Here is a 27,324-nt window from a genome sequence, read left to right on the forward strand (position 1 = left end):
TAAATACATAGTTTGAAAAATTAATTCTGGTGGTGACAAAATGAGTAACATGTCACAATAGGATAATAAATTAGTCAGACATATGCATTGAACCAAAATCACCTCCTTGCGTAGTCGGCCGAAAAAACAAACATCCATCTGTACATAATGAGCTCAAGAGGGTAGACCTCAAAATGGCATTTTCACCTGCATTCCCACACCAATAGTCCAATCAATTTATGAAATCAACAACAAAATGCATGTCTGACAAACTAGTTCTTTGGGCCCATGCTATTCATGTCTGTAAAATGATGGGCCCCGCACCATCAAAACATGAGGTGTAAAATGGTGGGGACAGCCCTAATGCATACATTTCGATAGAGATGGCGGACCCCACATCACCAATAAGATTAGGGGTAAAATGGTGGCCCCCACCCATGCTATGCTTGGGGTATAAAGTGCAATGCTCACTCTATCAAAACAAAACATGAGGTATAAAGAAAGAGTTTTCCGGTAAAAAAATTCTTGGAAAGAAACATGCTTAGTATAGATAGATAGATAAATAGATGGATTATAGATATAGATGTGGCAAATGTTCTACGAACCCACATCTGCATTCACCTTAAATATACATGAGATCCGCATCCAGCCTGTTTTCTTACATTAGGAACAAGAACCGTAAGTCCTCTACCGTTAATTTTACCAGAGCCTGTGCAGAACCACCTACAGTCCTATAAATTCACAGGACAGCAATATCAGATTTTTACACAGTAGGTGCAGTGAAAATCTTATAAACTTGTATCAATTCAAAAGCACGCCAGTGACTAACGGATCAACGTACCCTTCAAAAACCAGTTGCTTCTTATCTTGCAACCTCAGGATCCTTTCCTCGATCGTATTTTCGATTACAAATCTCACAATTCTAAGAACCAAGGAGCAAGATAGGATTATTTTGATGGAAAAAGTTATGATAGATACATGGTGGACCAGAACAGTATTGCAAGTGCACCTGATGGGTTTGAACTGTCCGATTCGGTGAATTCGATCCTGAGCTTGTTGCTCCACAGCTGGATTCCACCAAGGATCCATCAAGAATACCTATGCTCAGCACACATACCCAAACAATTAAATAAGAACCAAGTGAGCAAAAATACCAAGAAATAGAGTGACACCAACGTGTCTATCTGAACATGGATATAATAGATTAATAGGGATCATCGAACATGTATAACAAACTGGTTAAAAGATGAAAATGGAGGGAAGTCCAGATAATGTTGGAAGATCTTGGTCTTCCAGTGTTGACAGGACTGGCTATTCATGAACAATAACCAAAATGCAACCTAAAAATCTGGGGTGCAACTTGGGTCGGGCTCAACCCAAACCCGATGGGTTCAACCCGATTTAATTTTGGGTTGTTGAGGCCTTGGGCAACCCAAACTCGACCTCTGTCCTCTAATTTTATTGTGATTTCTTAGGGTTATGCTTCTTTTTTTGGTATTTTTCTATTCGGTCTTAGTTTAACTCAAACCCAACCCGACTCAACCCGAGCCGATTTGGAAAAAACAGGTTAGGCAGGTTGCGTTAGGGTTGAGAGATTTAGAGGTGGGTTGGGTTAGGATTGACTATCCTCAACCCAAGGCTTGGGTTGGGGTCGGGTTAGGGTTGAGGGAATGTTATCTCGGGTTGGGTCAGGGTAGGCCTCAACCCGACCCGAGTTGCACCCGTACTAAAAACATGTCATTGATCGGCGAGTTGTCTTCAGAAAGAATACTGTAAAATCCGTGGAGAAGATGGAAGTTAAGTTTAGAAAGTTAAGGGTGTTTACAACAAACCAAGATCCTGCTATTATTTCATAAAAAATTGACACAAAAAATTGCTTATCATAAAAAATTGGAGTATTTCGGTAAAATCTAAGTATTTCGGTAAAATCTCAACCAAAACATTGGAAACTAACTAAAGACGGTGACTCACATGTGATGCCACTGTGAGATTGAGTGCCACGCCCCCAGCTTTCAAGCTCATCAGAAAAATCTTGCAATCTGGATCATCAATGAATGTCTTTATTGCACGATCTCTTCCAGTGATACTCATACTCCCATCCAACTGAACACATTTTACGCCTGACTGCAAAAGGTTCCACACATGAATTCAGAATACTATTTCAATGTGCCTACAAAAAAGTTCAACACTTATTTTACCTTCTGGAGGGAGTAGTTTATCAATTCCAAGAATGATGTGAATTGGCTGAATACAATTCCCTTCGCAGAACCATCATTTTCAACCATGAATCTGATTTCTTCCCTCTTTAAAGACATACAAACTCAGCTATTAGTTTGGTAAAAAGTAAAATTCAACAAATAAAGAAATGTCAGCTAATTTTGGAACAGAATCTACAAAGCGATATTTATGGAAAGGCTTGCTTTCAAATCATAAATACAAATATAGTTATATGGTACAAATAAACTGTGGTAAGGACATTATTGAAAAGCTGCAAATGGCATAGCTGTATACTTGCTAACTAGCACCCTATGCATTTCACAACACCAACCTGTACGCATTGACTGCAAATATATGAACAAACAGATATACATGTCATGCATGAATGTTACCGGAACTGCTACATGCAAAATTTCAGTCAGTGGATTACAGATTTTCAGAATGCAAGGATATAAGTTTGAAGCATTGAACCCATTTCCGATGTAAATGCACATTACAAGGGTAAAGAGAGTTAAATCATTATCTTTTGAATAAAACTAATAAAAAAAGAGTTAAAAATGCCTCGGGGGGCATTAAAGGTTTTAAATGTCAGTTTCGATTGAAATTTTTCGGTTTCGGCTGAAATCATGTAAAATTTCGGAAAACAATTTTGGTATTTTACAAGATTTCGGTGGAAATTTCAGTAATTTCAGTGGAAATCATAAAATTTCGGGGGAAATCTTGTAAATTTCAGTGAAATTTCGGATTCATGTACTTTCAGTGTCGGTTCCGGCCGAAATTTCGGATTTCGGCTGAAATTTCAAACCATACAAACAGATATGCATGTCATGCATGAATACTACAGGAACTGCTACTTGCAGAATTGCAGTCAGTGGACTACAGATTTTCAGATGCAAAGGGTGGAAGTTTGAAGGATTGAACCCATTTCTGGTGAAATGGTACATTACAAGGGTAATGAGTTAGAATTGTTCTAAGTGGCCATTACATTATTTTTTTGAGTATTTCTTAAGTTCTTATTATTTATTTGTATGGGGCTTATTATCATGGATGGACCTAGTGGCAACTTCATAAATAAGTCAATAAGTTGTTTATATAGAGGCATGTGGGCTCCTAGGGTTGGAACACAACCTCAATGAACCCCAATTTCTCTCTCTCCTCCCTTCTCTTCTTCCCTAAGAATTGGCTGATACTCCAAGTTTTGTTTCTTTTCCTCTTTCTTCAACACAGAATCATAGCCAAGATCAATCCTTGTCTTGGTCCAATTTCTTCTTTTTCTTTCTCCACCTTGAAACCCAAGATTCGCAATCCCTTCTTTTTTTGCTTTTATTCTTTATTGAATTCCTTGTGCTGAGCAAACTCTAGGGTCTTTTCTCTTTCTCGTGATAGAAAACCCATGGGGTTCTCTGTGTTCATTGTGCCCTAGTGTATTCGGTGATTGATTAAAAGTGAAGATGTGCAATAAAGCTGTTTTCATGGACTGCTGTTTTGCTTGACCTCAGCTGTTGTACCTTCATATGGAAGACTGTCATACCTTAGATTATGGTGCTGTTTTGCTTGAAGCGTTGACTGATAAGCCTTTGTAAGAAGACTGGCATGCCTTCTTATAGCAGCCCCCACCTTTCTGTGAAGGTTGTTCTACCTTCATGTGGCTTATGTCCTTTTCCATGGACTGGTGCGCATCCGTGCAACTATTGTGTCCTTTTCTGTGGATTGATGTGCATCCGTGTGGATATATGGGCGCAATTTGCAATGGGATAATACAAGTCAACAACAAGACGATGGGACCATTCATCATCTTAAAGAAGTTTGTTTTTTAATGGGCAATGTTTAAGACGGGTGGGGTGGCGGCGCATGGTCTACCTAAGGGCCCATGTGATCTTTAAGTAATCATAGGAAGTCATTTTTTATTTAAGTTCAGTTGTTCTCTTATTTAAAGGTTATTCTAGTTTGACATAAACAGGTATTGGTTTATGTTGAGGCCTTAAGGGGGCTTATGTGAGGGGTAATTGTGTATTTTTACCAAACATTCTGTAGAGGGGGTCAAGACCAAAGAATTTTAGTTCTCCCTCCCTCCCTAGGAAGACACCTTTTATTTAATAATTGTTCTCTTTTCAAACGTTATTCTAGTTTGACATAAACAGGTAGTGGTTTATGTTGAGGCCTTAAGGGGCTTATGTGAGGGATAATTGTGTATTTTTACCTAACATCATGTAAGGTTTTATAAGAGGGGGTCAAGACCAAAGAATTTTAGCTGCTCTCTCTCTCTCTAGTTTGACATAAACAGGTATTGGTTTATGTTGAGGCCTTAAGGGGCTTATGTGAGGGATAATTGTGTATTTTTACTTAACATCATGTAAGGTCTCTCTCTCAGGGGTAATTGTGTATTTTTACCTAACATAATGTAACTCTCTCTCAGGGGTAATTGTGTATTATTATTATCTTACATACTGCAAAGGCGTCAAGACCAAAGAATTTTAGCCTCCCTCCCTCCTCAGGGCTGCATTCCAAGTATTTCCCTTCAAGTAAGTAATCATCTATTCCCTCTCATCATTTTCTGACTAGGCTTTCTCCTAAATCTTGATTATTCCTCCTAGTTTCTTCCCTAGATCTGGTCACTGGGTAGTTTTGGGATTGGTTCATGTTATATTAGTCATGCAACTAGACTTTCACATCCGTAACTTCTTGGATATTGTTCCAACAGTCATCTTGGATGGATTTTAGTGTGTAAAACACTAAAACCCTTCGCAAGACTACAGCTAACACACAAACACTTCCACCCAAAAAAAAAGATTTGATTTTAAAAAAAAATGCAAAAACTACAGCTAACACACAAACATTTGCACCCAAAAAAAATATTTGATTAAAAAAAAAATGCAAAATACTGCATTCAAATAGAGTTCAAATTGTTCGATTGAATTGATTACAGTCCAAAACACATAATCTTTAGGGGTTAGTTTATAGATCTTCACTGAAATACATATCGTCCATGTATCATTAGCATCCAGTTAGATATGTTGATGTGTCCCTCTCTAGGTACTAAGTAAATAAGAAATAAAAAGTCATCAGGAGAACAGTAGTGTATAGAGACAAGTACTAATTCTTGAAGAGGTGATATACATTCGGAGAGAGAAACCGATTTAAAGATAAAAAAGATACAATTAAGTTAAGGATAGCAAAGAGGTAAAATAGTCTGTATACTAACCAAAGCTTCAATTTTTGTACTTGTCTGAAAATCTTCAAGACGAATTTGGTTTAAAATCGAACGCTTAGTAGTTCTCTGTTGCCCTTGATTCTCTGTTGGTCTTAAGTCAACAGTTAGCGGTTTTAAACAAGTTGGGCATGAAGCATGCTCAGCGCATTTAGTGTAATCCATCAAACAAGCCTTGCAGAAAACATGTGTACAAGTGGTGACCTGAAATAAGAAGAGAAGAAAGGCAATAAATAAGAATTTGGAACAAAATAGATCAGATGACTTGATAGAAGACTATTAACATATGGCCCGTCATCGAAAATTGGTAAAGACGACAATTTTCACTTCACATCCAGACAATATTCAATAATTGTTCACCTGGGGATCCTCTGCTGGATCGTGACAAATGCCACAGTCTTGTTCAACATTAACTGTTTCATTTCCTCTTGCTAGAGCGGCAGTTTTAGAATATATCACAAGGTATGGATGATCGACTGCCTGAAGTCATAAGAAATGGATTAATCAGAAGAATTTGTAGCAAACTACATAATAAAATAACAGCAACACTAATAAAATCAAGTTACCACGCATTCCTACATTTTAATCCTAGCAGAAATGCACATAACAAAGAGGAAAATCGATCTGTACTAGAAACTGTAGAAGCAAAGGCACTGCTAAATAGCTCTGTTGTAAAAAGATACCACCACGCTGTTCCTTCATTATCTTGATGTTCTATGTTCTCATTTTAGCAATGAAAATTAATTTATTAAAGGAACACGAGGTTAAGAAACAAAGCACCCTTTGCCTTTCAAAGAAAAATAGAAATAAAGCTCCCTTAAAATGGCATTGGCGGTCAGCTGAGGAGAAGGCTAGTAGTCAAATTGGAAAATATGGGGAAGGGTTATGAAGGTGATTTTTGAAATTGGCTACACAATCCATTATTTGTAGAGTGTAGTGTAATGGGTTCTTGTTTTGCTTTGTAGTTATATATATATATATATATATATATATATATATATATATATATATATATATATATATATAGTTCATCTACGATTGTAATATGTGCGAGATGAAAGAGACCACTTGAGGCCCTTTTGGAGGAGGTATTCATGATGGTAACATCTTACAGATAACTACTGTCAAATTAAACAGATCAAATTACAAGAAATGGGCTCAATCGGCTCGGAATTATATTGGGGGAAGAGAAAGTGGAGTTATATTGATGGTACTACTATGCCGCTCGAACCAATTAATCCAACGTATGGTAAATGGATGTGAATGAAATAATAAAGGAGGTGTTGAAGTCATTTTCCAACATGGTTTGAAATTTTGGCCGAAATCTGTTGGCCTAAATCCAACATAGGGTAAATGGATTTCGGCTGGGACCGACACCGAAAGTACCCTGTTTTGGTGTTGGTCCAGGATTTCGACCGAAATTCCGAAAGTTCGGATGAAATTTCGGCCAAATTATTTTTTTTCCCAGAATTTTATATATTGGCCAAAAATTTAAGCCAAAAAAATTATTTTTCTGAATTTAGGGATTTCGGCCAAGGCTGAAACCAATACCGATGAAACCAAAATTTCAAACCTTGTTTTCCAATCCAAGTGAGATCAAGGACATAAACAAAGTCGAAGGCCAATTTCTCCCCAACAGTCTTCTTATCTTTCAAAATGAACTGGTTGTAGGATTTGTGTAGAATGTGACCTGTCAAATGCAATTGCTTGGGCTTTGCGTGGCACGTGAGAGACATGCTCATATTATTTAAGATAACCTTGGTTTATGTAAGGGAATTGATATCACTTTTCCAAATGTTGTTAAAGAAACTAAAAACGTCGCTAATTTCTTTTTCTTTTTTCTTGTTTGTCGTTCGGTGATGAAGTTGCTGATTTGCTAACTAGAGAATGTATAGATAGGTCCAGTTTTAGTGTGAGGCAATCTTTGCCCCTTGTGTTAAATTATAAAAGATTAAATAACGCCTTCTCTAACAATTAAACTTTTGGAGTAATTGGTTGTTTCACATGGTATCAGAGCAAAGGTCATGGGTTCAAAACTCCTTGATATTAAAAATCCACATCTAATGGCCAACCCAAAAGAGGGGCCACATGTGCCACGTGTGGGCCAACTCTGAAAAAGTGGGGTCGCACGTGAGGGGGAGTGTTGAAGTATAAAAGATTAAATAACGCCTTCTTACAGCTTAAGCTTTTGGCGTGACTGGTTGTTTCACATTATGTAACATCTATACATTTCTTTAGCTTCAAAATCCTCATACTTGGTAAAGAGCAACTTTAAAGAGGCAAAAACGTCAGGTCACACAATGTTCATGCATCCTAAATAAGAAAAAAAAGTAGGAAAATTACAAGACTTGTCATTTGCAAGAAACCCTAGCATAATTCAACATGTCATAATAAATCAATGTTGCCTGAATTTAAAAGAAATCGGTCATGCACCTGCCGCAACCGTGTGAGGAGGTCAAAAATATGAGCATAATTGTTCATCACAGTGCCTGTATCAATGTACCTGCAAATCACAGACGACATTTTATACACCCATGTCCGGGACGTGCTTGGAAATACCTTAACCAATCTCAACTCAACTCAACTAAGCCTTTGTCCCAAACTAGTTGGGGTCGGCTAATGAATCCTTTAAATAATACCTGCTGTTTACTCTGGCTTCTAAATAATACCTCAACCAATGCTTCACTAAAATCTAAAGATACAAAAACTAATGCAGCATATGAACCATAGTAATACAAAGAGCTGGAACAAGAACAAATTTAGAAGCCAGAGTTAAAAGAAGTTCTTAAAAAAGAAAGCCAATAAGCAAGAACAAAAAGGATGGGCGTATATGAAATAATATTGCAAATCTTATATATGCTTTTAGAAAAAGTAACTTATATATCAATATGTTAACAAAAACATTCACTCTCAACAATATTTCTTGTCCAATAACAAGACATAATCAGTGGCATTGCCAGGTGATTTGATATGTTGCAGAAGAAATATTAAGTGTAAGCATGGACACAAGGATTAGGAGAGGGGGCAGATGCCAAAAGTTGGGCATGTCTCGATACTAAATTCATACTACTAAGATATGAACAATCCAGTAAGAAAGAATAAAATGAAACACACAGTTGACTTGCTTCAAGGCTCAAAGTAAAAGATAAGAAGGCCAAAGTCAATATATTACCGAGATAATCATTTTCAACAAGAATGATTGACAAAAGTACACTATATGGACACCAATCATGCAAAGACCTAAAAACCTCATTAAAAAGGTACATCTCAAATTTCTATCTATTCTCTCTATTCTCTTATTTTATCTATTCAAACCCCTATTGCCTTTTAGTGCTCACTTATACTATTGAATCTGAGGCCTTGGACTTAGTCTTCTCCGTTATTGGAGACGACAAATCCTTTACACCTTTCCACTCCAGGAGCCGTCAGATCTTTAGATCATGTGTTCATATCTTCTTACGTTGTGTTTAATATGTGAAATTATGAGTGTGAAAAAGCACAATTTCAAAGAAATTTGTCAATTCCTACATTTTATAGACTAAACAGTATATGGTGGAAATGAAACTAGGAAATCCCTGTGGAAGTGAACTAAATTTGGAGCTTTCCTTTGTTTCAAATCCATTGGAGAGGGTTCTTGTTTTTATCCCTAGGAAATCCCTGTGGAAGTGAACCCCTATTGCCTGATTTTTAGGGTTTTTCCTAGTTTTTTTTCCTTATTTTTATTCTTCCCCAAACCAGGGATTTTTTTCATTTTTTTGACATTCTTCTTCCCTATTTTTAGGGGTTTTCTATTTTATTTTATTTTTGCCATTCTTTTTACATTTGGATAGAGGCTTTTTGAACTACTACTCACATTATTAACATGCTGCCCTCATCAAAAGATGATAACAAAATTTCAGAGTACTTCCCCAGATCATGTGGTTATTTGTGATATGTACCATAGCTAGCACAAGCATAAAGAAGTTCTCTCCGATCCCAGGTTTCATGGTCTATTGGTTAGGACATTGGACTTTGAATCCAGTAACCCGAGTTAAAATCTGGGGGGAATCTTTGTGGTTGGGCCTGTAGCTCAATGGTTGAGGCTTCGAATCTCAACCTAGAGGTCGCAGGTTCAATTCCAGCTTACCTACAAAAAAAAGAGTTATCTACAAAGGCCATCATGTAAACTCTGTATGTTGGTTAGTATTTTATTTTAAAAAAAGAAAAACAAAGGCCAGCATGTGCATCTTTGTCGGTTATAACAGTGAGCACAAGAGACATCAATGTTATTCATTATCTTCTCGTAAGGTTCTCATCCATGTTAATTTTGATGAGCTTTATTTTAATGATCCTCCCTTTATAGATCGTGAAATGGGAAGTCAGATGCCACTTATATGTCTCCTTCACCTGCAATGTCTAACAGCACAGGTCTTATGCAATCCTATGACAAGCTCTATACTTTTCAGCACAACCCTTGAAGTGAATATGCAACTTAGCTCATAACCAACAGAGCCTTCTTCCCTCGTAAAATCCATGAGAGATGGAAAGTGGATCCATGTCATGCAAGAAGACATAATTGATTGACACAAAAACGTCACTTGGGAAGTGGTGGCTCTCCAAAAGATAAGAACGGTGTCGGATGCAAATGGGTGTATAAGATAAATCAAATATCTGATGGAAGAGTAGATAAGCATAAAGCTAGACTATTACAGGAATAACCAACAGGTTGGCCTGGACTATGAGGAAACGTTAAGTCCTGTAATCAAAGCTACTATAGTGAAATTAGTTTTGTCATTAGCTAACATCCTTGGATGGAAACTTGATCACATGGATGTGAAAAATGGATTCCTACATGGATATCTCAAGTAGAAATGGATAAGCTGAAAAGTGCCCCTAAAGAAATTTCAACAAGAAAAACTTTGAAGATCTTCTCTACCTTCTCGATATTAAAGTGTAAAGAACAAAGAAAGAAATGATTTTGACCCAAAAAAAGTACGCTAAGGATCTTAGCAGATCAAATGTCTAATTGCAAGACCATCGCAACACCAGCAGTCCATAATAAGAATGCCTGCTTGACCTTTACATGACTAGATATCACTTATGCAATGATCAAGTGTGTCAGTTAATGCATGATCTTAGGCAAGAACAATTATAAGCTACAAAAATAATTATGAGGCATCTAAAAGAGAAATTTGACTCATGGTTTGTTATCTAGTGGTGATTGTTGAAGTATAAATGATTAAATAAGACCGTCTTTAACCGGTTAAGCTTTTGGAGTTATTGGTTGATTCACATTTGTCAAAAAAAAAAAAATCAAATTAGCTGAATTTTCATATGCTAATTGGGCAAGTGATCCTGACCAACGTTTTAAATTTCGTTTTCGGAGGTAATTTCGGTCCTATCCGAAACCGAAATTTTAGTCAAAATCCTGAAATTTCGGCCGAAATTCGGTAAGGGGTGTTTGAAATGTCGTTTTTTGGGCCAAAATTTCGGTAATTTCGGCTGAAATTCTGTAAAGGAATAAAAAATTAATATTTTATCTTAAATTTCGCCGAAATTTCAAAATTTCGGTTTCGGACAGTTTCGGTTTTGGTGTTGACCAAAATCCGAAATTTCGGTCCGAAATTTAAAACCTTGATCCTGACAATAGAAGATCAATTATAGGTACGGTATCCTAATAAATGAATGTCTAATTTCATGTATCATGAAGCAACGCATGATTGCAAGGTCTAGTGCACAAGCGGAGTATAGAGTTATGGCTTCAGCTACCGCAAAGATGATTATTTAGGAAATGTGGATGCTTTCAAAGGAACAACCAAAGCTATACTTAGATAATAAAGGTGCAATCAAATTATCATAAATCCAGTGTTTCATTCTAGAGCCAAACGATCATCATTTGCATAAATCAAACACGTTGTACATGTTCAGAGACAAAACTCAATTTGGAAACAGCCAATTAGTCACTTGTTTTTAGCATGGCGCATACATATAATATGGAGTATTTCATTATTGGTGGCATTCCTATAAATGCTTAATTTATGAGAATTGTTGGTTTCTCTCTCTTCGCTTCTCTTCATCTATCATTCACTCTCTTTATTTACACATTAGATTGTATCATTGTAATAACTTCTACAATCACAGCTTCATAAGAATGTATTATGTATAGAGCAAACTTTGAGATGAATTTTTGAAGCTATAATAAATGACATACTCCACTCTAATAAGGTATATCATTCTAGTAAAGAGAAAAATTGAAGAATAGAAGAAGATTATAAAAACATGTAGGAAACAGTTCCTTACTATTACCAACAGAGTAACTACAATGGGAAGGGGTAAGAGAAGACTCGTACGTATTAAATTGAGCCTGGCTTTGCGTATATAATGCTTCATAGAAGTCTTCTTCTTTAGTATCCATGGTATCCCGCCTCACAGAAACCTAGAAAAACAATGACTTAAATGGGTAAAGATGATTTTCACGAGTATGCTGTTTTGTGATGCCTATAAGCAACAAACACATAATTGATCCAAACGCCACTTACAATTCTAGGTGGAAGGGAAAGATCTGCAGCCCTGCCCTTCTTAGTACGCCTCAACACTACACTTTGCAAAAGCTTGTGTTTTAGCAAGATCATGGCTCTTCTGCCCTCCTCAACATATCCACGCTCTACTATTGGATTAGCTACATACTAATATTGACAGGAAATGACAGATATTAGAGGAATAAAAACTGTTTGTGTACTATCAAAGAATAAAAATAAAAATAAAAATTGAGGTTTTACATTATCTTTATGTTGCTCCATTCCGTTTTGTTAGGTTTCCTTTTCTTTTAGTTTACAATTTTTATCATTCTTTGTATTTGTCATTATCTAAATATATCTATAAGCTTTATTGGCCAAATAAAACATCCAGGCAAGAATAATAACAAAATATAGCAACAACAGTAGTTTGTAAAACTCACTTTGTTCCACCAGCAAAAGTGTCTATTAGCAGAATGAACGCAGTGGGGGCAATCCCTTGTGGAACTGTAATATTTTCAGATATTTCCAAAAGACGGAGACAACATAAATGTCAACAAGACCACCAAAGAATTTCATACAAATGTGAAACTGTGAAAGTGAAATGTCTAATAAGATGAGCACAAAACAATTTGGCCATATCAACCATGAAAACATTTTGATAAAAAAAACATCAAAGCAACACAATATTGCAATGATTTCCTGAAGATCTCAACGTTATATGCATGAAAGATAATACAGTCCATACTGTACAAAAATATTTAGAAAATGCAAGAGTACTCCACGAGAAATCAGATATTCTACTGAAATATAAATGCAAAGCAACCAAAACATTGCACCATTGTCAACTTCAACTCAAAGAAAAACCATACTGGTTAGTTGAAGAGATTCTTACTCCAAACTAACAATTCTTCAACACCAACTTAAAACCGACATACATACATATATATATATATATATATATATATATATATATATATATATATATATATATATGGAAAAACTGTTTGTTGTGAGCTTGAGCTCATATAGCTTATAAGTTGTATGAGGTAGAGTGCCACAAAAACATGGGTCCCACATTTTTTGGGGTGATCCAAAGCATTCATTTGGAAGGACTTTACATAGATAGGGTGTGTACCAAAAATCAGGTTGATGCAATGGTTGATGCAATGGTTTTTTAGTATCATCATGAGCCGATTTCCATGCCTACATTCGTTTGGAAGATTTTTTTTAGTAGTAAAATAAGTCTTTTTTGTCAAATTTGGTTGATGCAATGGTTTCTTGTATTTTTCTAAATGTGTCCCATTTAAAAAAAGAGAAAAGTGTTGGTGCGCTCAAGTCGTTATGACGCCTCCCATTGGTTCCTGTATGTGGGACCCAAACATTTAAACCAATGGGAGGCGTCATAACGACTTGAGCGCACCAACACTTTTTTGTTAAAAAAAAATATTTTTTTTTCAAATTTGTAGTATCTAGGAATGGAACATAAAAATGACTGAAACAGTGGAAAGTTGTAAATTGGGAAAAAATGGAATTGACACCAAAACATGGTATGTGGGTATATGATGCTTTTATTTGTTTATTATTTCTTATTAAAAAATCCTAAAAATTTTAAATGTCCAAAATATATACAGCATGAAGTATGTTTCATATTGCCAAAGGTTAGGATTTGTTTAATTCTGGCAAACTTCGGACACCAGTTTTTAATAATTGCATGCCTATCTTTGTTGCTTTTGTGATGGGGACAATTCTCGATCTAAAGAGGACAAGGAGGTTATTAGGGGCACCTACAAAGTCAAGTGGGGCCCATGCCACTCCTATAATCCTCTCAAGAGGTTTCAAAAGGAACCCCAATTCAAATGTGCGGTAAAATTTGACATTTGCTGCAAGTTTGACCATGATCATTCCCCATTAATTGGGTTTTTATAAATGTGTGTGTGTGTTGGGGGGGGTGGAGGAAGGGCAGGCATGTTTGATCGAATGTTTTGAAGGGATTGAGTTTTATTTGGGAATTTCATTTTAGAGTCCATGCAAAAGATAGGCATATGGCCATATTTGGAAAGTTTATGAATGAAAAAAAGAAAATCCCTTCGCCTACGGCTGGATTGAGTGAGTCTCCAAGATTTCGACCATTGGTGTAATGCTCTTGATCAATGCCTTGGTGTGACGCCAAGGCTGGATTGAGTGAGTCTCCAAGTTTACTATATCTCATCTCTATTGGTTTTCTTGATGTGATCTTCATAATCTTTTTATTCTTCAAATACAATATCTCCCTCTCAAACTATACTTATTTTCATGGGTTTGATCTAATAGACATTTGTATTTGATCAAGATCCAAACCCTTGGGGTTGAGCCTTTAGCTCAATTGGTTACAGCGCTTTCCTCAACCATGGGGTCAGAAATTCGGCACTAGCTTACCTAACAAAAACAAGATCCAAACACTAATTTTGAATCATCGACATGCACCTTTGGATTTGACCAAGATCCAAACCCTTGTTTTGGATCATCAACTTGCTATCTCAACCCAATAGGATACCCACAATTAGATCCAACCGTTACGAGGTTTGAAACCCTTTGGTCCATTTGAATGCACCAAAAAGAGAGAAGTAGAAGGGAAATGGGGATTTTTCCGTGAAACATTGTTGATTGGGCGTTCAGTTAACACCAAAAGGTAGATTTAGATTCCTAAAATTATACTTATCAGTCTCTTGTCGGCGTATGTGACTCAAAACGGACTCTTGAATTTTCCACCTAAATTGAACAGATTTAGGCAGAAAATGACTAATATTTTGTTCACCGCTCGACTCCAGGGGAAACCATAGAAGATAACTACCGATGGGGAAACCATCGGAGACAACTCCCCGTAGCCTGGAGAGAAGAAGAGATAGAGAAGATAACCAACCAACGATGAAGAAACCATCGTCTGGTGACAAGGTCGACGGCATGAACATCGTCGCCTGAAGACAAGGAGGAAAAAGATAAACCAACCAACGATGGAGACACCATCGTCTGGAGACTAGGTCAACGGCATGAACATCGTCGCCTGAAAAGGAGCCGACCAACGATGGGGAAACCATCGCCCGAAAAAAAGAGGTCAACGGGAAAAGATCGGCGCCTGTAAGAGAGCCGAGCCGACCAATGATGGATATGGGAAGCCATCGCCCGGTAAAGGAAGGAGAACATAACCAACCAACAATGGGAAAATCATCATCTGAAGATAAGGTCGACGGTATGAAGATCATCGCCTGAAAAGGAGCCGACCAACGATGGAGACACCATCGCCTGAAAAGAGATGTCGACAAGAAAAGACCGTCGTTGGTGAGAGAGGCGACCAACGATGGATATGAAAGCCATTGCCTGGAAAAGAGGGGATAAGGCATAAAGCCAAGAAGACAAATATTGACTAGGGAGACACAACAACACTCCCCCTCGGGCGAAACTACATGAGCCCAGAGATGAAAAGACAAGGTGGGCAACATCAAGACAATCGAAGAGATAAGACATAAAACCGAACAACACGAAGAGACATGAAAACAAAACATAAAAACAAGAAAGACGATAATAATCACCAAGGGGACGAACGAATAACATAAAGAGAAGACGACAACACTCTCCATCAAGAAAAGACAACACAACAGCATAGCAACACTCCCTTAAGAAGACAACAACATAACAACACTCCATCAAGAAAAGACACAAATAACTACATGAGAACACTTCCCCTCAAGTTAATGGTCAAATACCTTGAACTTGCAATGAGAAAACAAGGCAATCAAGGCACCACACCTTTCTCAGACTTTTCATCGAACACTTGATATGGGCCTTGAAGAACAACCCAAAGGAAGAGAAAATAATGAAATTTGTAGGGAGTTAGTTTGGGTGTATTGGGAGCCATTTGGCTTCCCCAAATGGGGTGGTAGTGAGAAAGTATGGTCAAAAAAGGGATTTAAGATTGCGGGTTGAGAATGGGAGTTTTGAGTGGAGAGTCAAAGAAGCTAAAAAGTATAGAAAAGAGAAAATAAAGGGTTGGAGTGGAGATTTAGGAAGCCAAAGAGGGTTTTGGGTGGAGATTATGTTAAAGAGAAAGAAGGAAATAATCCAAAAGTGGGTTGTGAATGGAGATTTGTGAGTGGAGGAGAACCCAAAATGGGTTTACAAGAGGGATTGAAATCTTATTTTTTTCCGTGTTTGGAATATACGGCAAGGGTTTTCAAAATCGAAACCCAAAAAAAATGGATGAGAGAAACGTTTACAACAAACCAAAACGAGATAGATTTTTTTTTATTTTCTTTTTTTGGTTTGTTTGTTTGTGGGTTGACGGCAATAATAGGTGAGGGATAAGGTAGCGGGAATAGTAGGGAGAGAAAAAACAGGAGGTTTCTGTTTTGGAAAAAGAAAGGTTTTAGAATAGAGAGATTTGAGAGCTAGAGAAAATAGGAGAGAAATGAGGAGAGAAAATTTAGGGGTTATGGTTTTGCGCAAAACACAACACCGAGAAAGATTTTAGAATGGACAGAGCATTTGCGCAAACCACATAGAGATAAGAGAGAGAGAGAGAGAGAGAGAGAAAGAGATGGGTTTGGCGTGGAGGAGAGAGGGTAGACTCTTCTTCTTTCTTGAGGATCAGCCCTTTGGCTTTAATACGGAGTTAGAAATGGGGATTAGGGTTAGAGAGTGGAAGAAGAAGAGGAATGGAGAGTCTCAACAAGGGAGCTCCTCATGAATATGACTAGGGCAACAATGTACAATGAGTGCAATACCCCTAGCTACTACAAGTAATGTCTAAACTACCCCAATACATTATTCAACAGCACCAAAAGTTCTAAAAGTCAAAAGGACAACATGCACTTACTGAAAACAGGGAGTTTGAATACCAGTTTCCCAAATCATTAATCAAAAGCTTAGAAAAGCTTAGAATTTCTGGATTATTATACTAATTAATATTATTGAGTGCTACTTAACCTGGAAAATTTTAAATTATTTGAAAGTTTTGGAATAGGGAGTGTGAATACCAGTGTCCCAAATCATTAATCAAAAGCTTAGAAAAGCTTAGAATTTCTGGATTATTATACTAATTAATATTATTGAGTGCTACTTAACCTGGAAAATTTTAAATTATTTGAAAGTTTTGGATTTTGTAGTAGTTACAGTGGCGGCATAGTGTCCTACAAGCACCTATACACTGCAAGTGTCGAGCAAATGTATGCCAACCATTGTGAAGTGTTTGAGTCATAGATTTTCAATTTTCAGCAGCCCAAAGATTTACAACTGCCTGAGATAGACAGAAGACACACAGGTCCAGAATAACTTTAGTTATATGAGGCACATGCTAATAATTATAATACTTAAAAAATAGTCCATACAAAGCGATATACTAACAGTAATATATGACCAGACAAGATAAAGAAACAAAAAATTGCCAGTATCAATTCGGTGTGCAGATGTAAAATGGTTTCCAGTAAGTAAAAAACTAGAAAGTAAATATACAGAAAACAAAAAAAATGACAAAATACATGCCTGTAATCAAGTGTTTTGCAATCACAATCCTTACAGAAGTAATACGAGTATGGGGATATTTGCAGGAAACGGACCTGTAAAAGCAAATCGTAGTATCAGCTTAAAGACTGAAGGAAAATTGCCGATCAAATGAAAATACCAAGTAGACCAACCAGTGAGTAGAGTTCTCCAACACGATTTTGAAGGGGAGTGCCACTTAAACCCCATTTATACGAAGATTCTAAAGCAAAAACAGCCTTTGCAGTATTGCAACGTCTATCTTTTATATAATGAGCCTGCATCAACAAATAATCATGATTATAAGTTATTTGAAAGGAAAACGTGTAGGTAGCGACGGAAAAGCTTGCACGAAATTAAAGGTCCAGAAACTAGTAAATATGTGAATAGCCCCGCAAACAGGTAAGAAAGCACTGCCTTATAATTCAGAAGTGGCACAGCGGAAATTTAATTTATCTAAAACAGCAACAAGAATCTAAATGTTGAAAAGTAGGAAACATGGAATCTAGGAGTGTAAGTAAAACCTAAGCATAGAGCGTAGAACATAAATTGCATTCCAACGGAAAAAGATTTTACTCCACTCAGTGTTTTAGTAGAAAAAAGCGTAAAAAAGGGTGTCTGTGAAAGAACCATGTTCGGCAAAATCTGAAACATGTTAAAAGCTATACATAACTACTTCTAGTCCTAGGACTTCCATGATGCACTTTAAAACTACAATCTACTGAATCAAACTACGAAAGATGCTCAAGTCAACAAGAAAAAGAGATGGTCCCTACCCACAGATTTTGCATACGATAGAGACTGTTGTTTCTTTCCTTTCACAAGTAAAATGAGAATATAATAAAGAATGGGAAAATAATTGAAAAAAAAAATCCAATGAAACTTTCTTTGGAAGGGAAGGGAAGAGAAGACATTGTTTTAAATATCCACTGAAACCGACATGAAGTGATCGAAATGTTTTTGTTTCCATCCCCACCGAAACCGAAACCGAAACGACCGAAATGCGTAAACCAAAATTGTAAGTGTAATAGTGGTATACTATATTAGTATGTATTTCATAATTACATTTATATGAATTGTATGCAAAATGTGGTGCATGCATTATGTATAGATATTTAAATGAACAACATGTGAAATTTGGTATGTGGTAAATTATCAAACATCCATGACAGTGGGTGTTCGATATTTTTAACCCATTATGGATGGTTGTCTTGCTTATGTGATGGTTTTTAAGAGTGTGCATTTGTGGTTATTCTAGCATTTCCTAAAGTTTCATCTTTTAATTCTATCATTTCATAAGTTTCCATATATTCCCTTGATTTTACATGATTTTCACTAAAATTTCGAACCGAAACTTAAAAATTTACGTTTCTGGGGTGATTGAAACCAAAACCAAAACCGAACCTTGGGAGTAGAGCCCGTATAGAAAAGTGGTTACAGAGGTTCGATGAGGAGAAACGAGACCTTTTCAAGAAGATATGAAGATAGAGAGGAGGAGGTAAACAGGGTGTCTAGAGGTCAAGGCTCAGGAGCTTGGAGGCCAATGTGTACAATTGGGGAGGCATTCTACCCATGGTTTAGGTTTAGAGTTGGGATTGGGAATGGGTTTAGGTCATGGGAAGATGCGTGGATAGGTCAATGTTCTCTTTCCTAAGCTTTTTCGAGACTCTATAAGCTACTCAGGAATAAGTAGTTTTGGGTTTTTCCTTGTTTTGAGATAAGGGAGGTCGAGTGGGAGGAAAGGGCTGTAAGGGAAATGGTTTTCTATAAGACCTTGAATGATAATGAGTTTAGGGATGTCCCTAATCTTTTACATACTTTGAAGGGATAATTTGGGCGACGAATACAAGAAAGAATTCTCTCGATGAAATCGCTTTTGGGGGTTTGTGAAGGAAGATTAGTCCTTCAACTAGGAGAGAACTCGAAGAGCTCCAATCCCAAGTCTTCATGTGAACTGATTTGTTGAAGAAGATCAGCACTCTAGATTGGTTAAGGAGAGGTTTCCACCTTGCCAACAAGTGTTCCTTGTGCAAAGATGATAAAGGGTTAGTGGACACATTTTTATTCACTGCAATCTAGCCAGCAAAATGTGGTCTCGGATGCGTGGTTGGTTTGTGTTGGTGTCGACTATGCCAAGGAATGTCATGTGCATCTTTGAATCATGGCAATGCTTCCATCCTTGTTCTTTGGAAAGGACTTTGTGGCAAATGGCCTTTTTGCAGTCATATGAATCCTATGGTGAGAAAGAAATTAGGGCCTGTTTGGATTCAGAGAAGATTTGATTTGGATTTCTCACAGTTGCAGCCCTTTTTGCATTGTAATTTGGATCCGGATCAAATTCTTGGATTTCCAATTCAGCAACTGACAGTGAAAAAAATCAGATTTCCAAATATGTTGTGCAAGTAAGAAATTGGAAATCCACAGATCTGGCAGTTTCCTTCACCCTCTTTGCTCCTCAACCTCTCCCCTCCACTAGGAAGTACCCCTTCCCTCTCTGTCTCCCTCAACATGAGCTGCTGGATCTATTCATTTTGTATTCAAAACTCAATTCCAAATCCAAATACAATATATGAGGTATCCAAATGGGCCCTTAGAGAATTTGAGGGTAAGGAGACAACATTTCAGCTTTTGATTTGGAAGATCAAAGCAATCATCATTAGACGGGCATCATCTAGGAGGGATTTATGGGGTATTCCTTACAAGACTTTAATAGGAAGTAGAATGAAATTCTGCAGGGCCATATTCCTAAGAGAAAATCGCTAGCTAAATGCCGTAATCCACCCTTTTAATATTACCAAGATGAACTTTGATGGGTGCTCCATCGGAAACTCGAGCCAATAATTGGGCTATTTTTGGAATGGTAGGGTTTTATTAAAGAAAAGGGCAAGGCCAACGACCAAGATGGTCAAATACAAAAGGACGAAGTATTAAGGAAGAATAGATACAAAAGAAAAGGAATGCATAATCAGCGATCAGTAGCGGCAAAAATCAGTCTTCAAACGATCGTCCTCAAATAAAAGATGATCTGACAAAAGAATCGAGACTTTGGTGACCCCAGAGTGGGCAAGAGAATTAGCATCTGAATTGACTGATGAGCTAAAAGTCATGCCCCTCTAGTATTGTCTTGAATGTCCTTGACGGCATCCATCTTGATGGGTGACTAATATCATCTCTCAACCATTGAGAAAATCGACCTCAATAATAATCTGATCCAATTATGAATGGTCCAACAACCCAATTCCATGAACAAGGACATGAACCTCTGCCTCGTTGGAATCTTTTACTCAGGCCCAAAAAATCCCAAAGCATCTCTTTGTTTGCAGTACTCATAAGACCTCCAATGCTAGTCAGGCTAGGATTGGCACGACTCGAGACATAAAAATTCAGTTTCAATTTCCCGGAGGGGCAGGTTCCTACCTGGGAAATACCACCTTTGCCTGACTTCATCCCGAGACTCGTGAAAGGAAGTCATCGGGAAGGATCAAAGTCCATTGAACAACCAGAGAGAATATTTGTCTCTTCAAGCTGCTTATGCCCTCCCTTAGAGACACACCTTTGAAAACTCTCATGTTTCATTCCTTCCAAACTAGCCAAAGGGTAGCATCAAAGAAAAGACTCCAAAGAATCTTACCTCTGAGAGGCCATGGAGTATAAACTCACAACTCGATTAGGTTAGCAATGTGATCAGGGAGAACCCAGCAGACATCGAAAAGACCTACAACGAAATACCAAAGATCACAATTGTTCCTTGAATCGATCGGAAGGACGGGTTTGCATGAGGTAGAAATTAGAGCTTTTTTTTACAGGGCTAAAGATATTTAGAAAGGAGCTATATGGGTTCCTTATTCTGGAGAAAGATTCCTCAAATGTGATAATGTGGGCAATGGGAAGGATCAAGGGGTAGAGGAGATTAGATGCATAAATAAATGAAATTAGTATTATTTTTAGGGGTGCACCTTACTCACTTGATTATATTCCTAGGAGTACAAATGAGCTAGCGGACTTGCATGCTGAATCTAGTGTCTAAGAGAATCTTGGTATGTCAGGCAACTTCTGCCCCTGTTATAGCTCCTTTAGTTTCTAATAAATTGTTAATCTTTCAATATATATATATATATATATATATATATATATATATATATATATATATATATATATATATATATATATATATAAAGAGAGAGAGAGAGAGAGAGAGGGAGGGAGAGAAATTATTTATAAAGTTTTAAATAGCCTAGGGGAATGTGCTCGAGGAAACCCAAGTTTTCCCATTTATTTGATTTCCATTGGTATTAAATATTCTGCTTTGCTCATGTCAACCCCAGTTTTCTAGTTATATCTAATACAGGTAAGACTAGTTAAAGCAAATAGAAGACGAAGAAAGGGAGGAAGAAATAAAGAAGAAATAGAATTTCAAATGATAGAATCAATGCTACTCCATCAAACTTAAATAGGTAAATGGGTAGACGTCACAATATGCCTGGGTTTCAACATATTCAGCATCTATAATGACTCAGTTAGTAAAGGGAACTGATAAATTCACGCCTTTGTCTTTCCCAGGCCACCGGATTGTAGTTTAAAAGATTACACGTAAATACACTAGAGGGTGTGGCCCGGGGAAGAAAAAGGGGTGAATATATCACTTCCCTTAGTAAAATGCCACCACAGTGTGCAGATATGAGAACCCAAACTGTGAAGAGGATAAGCCTGTACATAGTTACAGTGAATTGGATGAGAAAAGTAATAGAGCACAAACGTAAGACATACATATCAACTTATCAAAGACTATAAACAGCAGCAGCAAGGAAACTTACCTCGTCCAAAATAATGCGCTCCCACTTCACCAAATGGAGAACTGATTTCCTAGTGGATGACTCCTCACCCGGAACTTTCGGATTATAAGTGGGTGACTTAATATTCACTTTCTTCTGTTGCTTGGCTTGTTTTTTAGTTTTGATAGCTCCCTTCCCTTTACTGCCCTTAATTTCAGTGGCCGAATCGTCTACAAAGGCAGAATCCTTTTCCAAGTTGGTGCCCTTTGATGTATGTCTCACCTTCTTTTTCACTTGCTTAGACTGCTTAGATGTTTTAACAGCATCAGGCCCACAGAAATATTTTAGATGGATAGCCATTTTTTTGGGATAAAACAATTTCCCACACCACTCACACCTCTCCTTGGGCGGCATCACGTTAATCCTGTAGTCTGCCTCAACAGTGGAGTATGTGGTTAAAACAAAATCATATTCAGTAAAGAGCTCAATATCCCTTGGCCTATTGGGCCCATGATAGACCAGCACCTTGGTGCTCCCTTCCGCCGTATACTTAGCAATCTCACTCACCCACTGTGATATAGCGATCATAGGGCAAATAACAAGGGTGCACTTGACTTTGGGTAAAGGCAGTGATGAAGAGCACGAGGGCTGAGTAGAATCGGAGGAAACCGTCAGACGAGTCGCACGAGCGGTGAGAACAAGTGAAATTGCCTGGATAGTTTTCCCCATCCCCATCTCATCCGCAAGGACACCGCCTCTTATCTCTGATGCCTCCTGCTTTAAAGCCCAAGCCAACCACTCCTTTTGGAACCTAAATAGAGGTAAGATCAACTCACGGGATGGCTCCGCCGTTTCCACCATGTTTGCTTTTTCATTCCCATCCAAATCAAAGTCCTTATTTTCATTGGCATCAAGCCATTTCTCATTCTCCTCTTCCCATTTCTGCCACCATAAAATCTGATCAGGATCAGTCCCTCTCTTACGCCTTCTCTTTTTCTTTTTCCTCCGTAAAGAAACTCGGGGTGCTTCCTTCTCACTATCGCTGCCAGCCTCAATCACAACCTTCCCTTTCCCTTTCACATCCTTGCAAGCCTTCTCTTTTAAATATTCTTGAGAACGAAATAAATAATAAATATATATAACTAAAATTATAGAAATGTTCAAGAACTAAGGGGCCGTTTGGATACAAGGATTTCACATTCTCGGATTGTAAAATCCAGGATTTAGCTTTTTAGTAGCGTTTGGATTTAGCTATTTAGTAGTGTTTGGATCTAGGATTTATCTCTTTTCTCCCCCTAGTGTTTGAATTTTAGCTTTTTAGTAGTTTTGATCTAGGATTTAGCTCTTTTATCCCTCTCGTGTTTGGATTTTGGCTTTTTAGTAACAATTCAATCTAGGATTTAGCTATTTTTTAGTAGTGTTTCGATCTAGGATTTAGCTAGCTTTTCAGTAGTGTTTCGATCTAGGATTTAGCTCTTTTCTCCCTCTAGTGTTTGGATTTTAAGGTTTTAGTAGTGTTTCGATCTCTGATTTAGCTAGCTTTTTAGAAGTGTTTCGATCTAGGATTTAACTCTTTTCTCCCCCCTAGTGTTTGAATTTTAGCTTTTTAGTAGTGTTTTAATCTAGGATTTAGCTCTTTTCTCCCCCAGTGTTTGGATTTTGGCTTTTTAGCTATGATTTTGCCGACACTTTGAATTTATTGCTAACACACATGTCCTGCCGTGTCCGACACGACACGCGTGACCACCCGTGTCGACACTCCTTTGGACACTTTTAAATGTATTGCTATAAGGGTGCACTTGGATTACTGGAATCAGGAATCGGTAATGATATCACTTTCCAATCCTATTCCAATTACCCCCGTAAACGGGATTGGCATTTCCAATTCTAGTGTTTGGGTAAGCCATTAGCATAGATCAAATGTGGCGGTGGATTCAACGAGAAAAGAGAGCCATCTTCTCTTTCTTTAGTTTTGAAAAATGATGGTGATAAACACCTTCTCCTTCTTTCCTTTCTAAAATCAAGCAATAAAAAATGATAAATCAGTGATTTAAAAAACCTAGAGATAAAAAAAACAATCGAAATCTGCTTTCAATTTGGGGGAACGGTTAAGTGGTCGATTTGCAAAACCTCATTAAATTGCTATTGAGATCCACATCAAATTCCTATCCGAACTGTGTTCACGGTTTATTCACTGAGTTACCATGGAAAAGGATTAGATTTGTAAATTTCTACAAATGATAAAACTCAAGATAAATTTTGAAAAAAAAACAAAAACAGAGATGAAAATCTGCTTGAAATATATTGAAAATTTTTTCTGCTTGAAATATACCTCAAACCCTAAAAATTTGTTTTAATGGTAATGTGGGGTTTTAGAGAAGGTTATGGGTGGAGTAGGTAGGAGAACGGAGACAGGGTTGCGTGAGGAAGGGCGTTTCAATGTATAAGTGAGAGAGAGAGAGAGTTTGGGGGTTTGTGGATAAGAGGGGTGGATTCTGTTGGGAGATTGAGGATTTGGGAAGAAGAACAGGCTTCTTTTTCAAAACCCAAGTTGGGTTTTGCTAATTTTTTATTCTTGTTGCAGAGGGAGAGAAAAAAAGATGAGAAAGGGTTAGATGACACTGGTTTTGTTAGAGAGAGAGAGAGAAAGAGGCGCCTGGGAATCATAATACCACACTTCTCGGTGGGTAACAGATTCCCCCAAAAATTCCACCGAAATTTCCGCCGCGCGTTTCCCATTTTGCTACAACTTGCAATGCAAACGCTGGAATAAGCAAAAAAATAATAAGATACCGTTTCTGATTCCTCATTCCCGCAATCCAAACGCGCCCTAAATGTTAGACTTAATGTGGGTGTGTAGACACATTTTTGTGCCATGTGAAGTGTGATATTCTGTTTTAATATTGTACATTGTGTTTACCTCTTTTATTATTAACTCTTCTTTTATTATAAACTTTTTTTTAGCTCTTCTTTAACTAATATTTGTTGTAGCATCATGTATACTTCCTGTTTTAGCCGTGTCCCCGTCTCTAAATTTTTGGGGTTTGCCGTGTCCGTGTCGACACGCGACACTCATGTCCACAAATCATAGCTTTTTAGTAACATTTCGATCTAGGATTTAGCTAGCTTTTTAGTTGTGTTTCGATCTTGGATTTAGCTCTTTTCTCCCCCTAGTGTTTGGATTTAAGTTTTTAGTAGCATTTAGATCTAGGATTTATCTAGCTTTTTAGTAGTGTTTCGATCTAGGATTTAGCTCTTTTCTCCCCCTAGTATTTTGATCTTAGCTTTTTAGTAGCTAAATCTAAACACTGCTAAAAAGCTAAATCCTGGATTTTATAGTCCGATAATGTGAAATCCTTGTATCCAATCGGCTCCTAAATCATAGAAATGTTCATGTTCATACTGGTGATGATTACAAATACATGAATTTGGAAACTAAGTAAAAAAAAAAATAGAGAAGAGAACAACTAAGGATAGATATACCTAGATCACTGTCACTTATTTCGGCATTATCAAGATTGCTTGTGGGGAGATAAAGATCATAATCATCATCATCTAGGTCAGATTCTTCTTCATTTTTGCGCTTCTTGCCTGTACATGAAAAGAGAGGGAGATTGGAATTAGATGGAAGAAAAAAACATAAGAAATGAGCGAAATAAAAAGGAAAAAAAAATTAGGGTTAGGGTTTTTAAAGGAAAATTAGGGCTAGGGTTTAGGACGGTATGATATATCTTGAAACCGGCTGACCTCTAGCAGATGCCTTCTTTGGAACCTTTCGTTTCGGACGCCCGCGTTTCATGGTATGGTATGGTGTGGACAGATGGAGAGATAGAGAAAGAGAAGAAGAAGAAGAAGAAGAAGGTGTTTTGTCTTCCCACATAGGGAAATGTGAAGGAAGAAGAAAAGGCGGGAAAGGGGTATTTACGAGGGGGTGGATCCCAACCGTTCATCTGACATGACACACTTTTTTATTTTTTTGGATCGGTACATAACACACTTTGTAAACCACATTATTTGACAGGGAGCTGATATTTCCGCTCTACTTTTAGACTAATCTAGTGTTGATTGGTCTAAAGGAGGAGTGGAAATATCCAAAGTATAGGGGAGTTGATATTTTCGCTCCCGTTTTAGACGAATCCACTCCAACTAAAAGGGGAGTGGAAATATCAATTCCCTATTTGATATTAGGCATTAGCACACGCATTGGTTGGATCATTTTGTGGAAATAATTTTTTGGGTCACATCCTATTTAGGTTGTGGTCCATCAAATGGATGGTTTGGATCATTTTATGGTCCCTATCAACTACAATATCTTATATTTGGTAATTTATACTCTCTTATTTCTAATACTTAATATAAAAATCCAATGATATAGTGTAAGAGAGTAGTACTTTCCTAAGGAACACTGTATAGAGTACATACTAGTGACATTTTTTGTTGTTCAAAGTAGGTGTCGTCTCTATGTACGTATTGTATGTAAGTATACATGAAGCGTTCTTCAGTCTATTCAATTGTTTACACCCATTTTGGGTTTTACCGGTCATAAATGACACGATCATCAAGCGACTGTCCAAATGGACCGGGGCAATAGAGTTATGCTAGCACTTAATGGACATATAGGGAAACGTGCATGACCTAAAATGACGAGAGTAGACGGTTATCCACAAAATCACGTTTGTCCTAAGGAAGACAAGGGTCAAAGGGGACCGAATCAGCACAATACTATCTGTTTGAATGACTTAAGGACATGGCATGTTTGTTGCCAGTCGTGGGAAGGTGAAAGATGGCCACCCGGACACTGGAGGACATGAGAATAAGGTAGCCTATCATGGGTAGTTACCAAAAAATTTCCCTCCAAGTAGAACATAGGGTGATAAGGCGCGGTTACTCGAATAAAGAGGTCCTATATAAGGAGGCATCCATCTCTAAGGAAGAGGTCCTATAACCAAATCCAAACACAATTAGCATTTTATCTTAACTTTCAGCACCCATACCTTTTATGTTTCTCTAATTGTATTTGTACTTGGATTAAGGAAGCAATGGATTCATCTTCTCCGGTGAGTCTTTCTCTTTAGTTCGTTTTGACACTCGCACTAGCGCTCGGTCTGAGTTGGACGGTCGATCGACCCTTAGGTCTCCC

The 27,324-nt window shown here is 37.5% G+C and overlaps 1 protein-coding gene across 2 annotated transcripts; it reads right to left on the minus strand.

The window, feature by feature from the left end:
• On the minus strand, positions 1-26,187 carry LOC143858038 (Helicase protein with RING/U-box domain-containing protein). Of its 2 annotated transcripts, none has more exons than XM_077368627.1 (17): positions 25,932-26,187; positions 25,668-25,775; positions 22,227-23,293; positions 17,568-17,690; positions 17,416-17,489; positions 12,342-12,405; positions 11,923-12,069; positions 11,734-11,819; positions 7,838-7,907; positions 5,765-5,884; positions 5,399-5,608; positions 2,178-2,282; positions 1,951-2,103; positions 989-1,077; positions 821-901; positions 601-710; positions 1-186 (listed from the first exon to the last, which is right to left on the minus strand). In XM_077368627.1, exons 1-16 carry the CDS (start codon positions 26,062-26,064, stop codon positions 638-640), a joined length of 2,703 nt encoding a protein of 900 aa, XP_077224742.1. In that variant the 5' UTR covers positions 26,065-26,187; the 3' UTR covers positions 1-186; positions 601-637. The 2 variants fall into 2 exon arrangements, with proteins under 2 accessions (XP_077224742.1, XP_077224743.1); XM_077368628.1 differs by having other exon boundaries at positions 589-710.
• Positions 26,188-27,324: the final 1,137 nt, after the last annotated feature.

The sequence above is a fragment of the Tasmannia lanceolata genome, unplaced genomic scaffold (assembly GCF_043159265.1).
Source record: "Tasmannia lanceolata isolate RefF3 unplaced genomic scaffold, GAP_Taslan_0.1 ptg000025l, whole genome shotgun sequence".
Classification (NCBI taxonomy): Eukaryota; Viridiplantae; Streptophyta; class Magnoliopsida; order Canellales; family Winteraceae; genus Tasmannia; species Tasmannia lanceolata.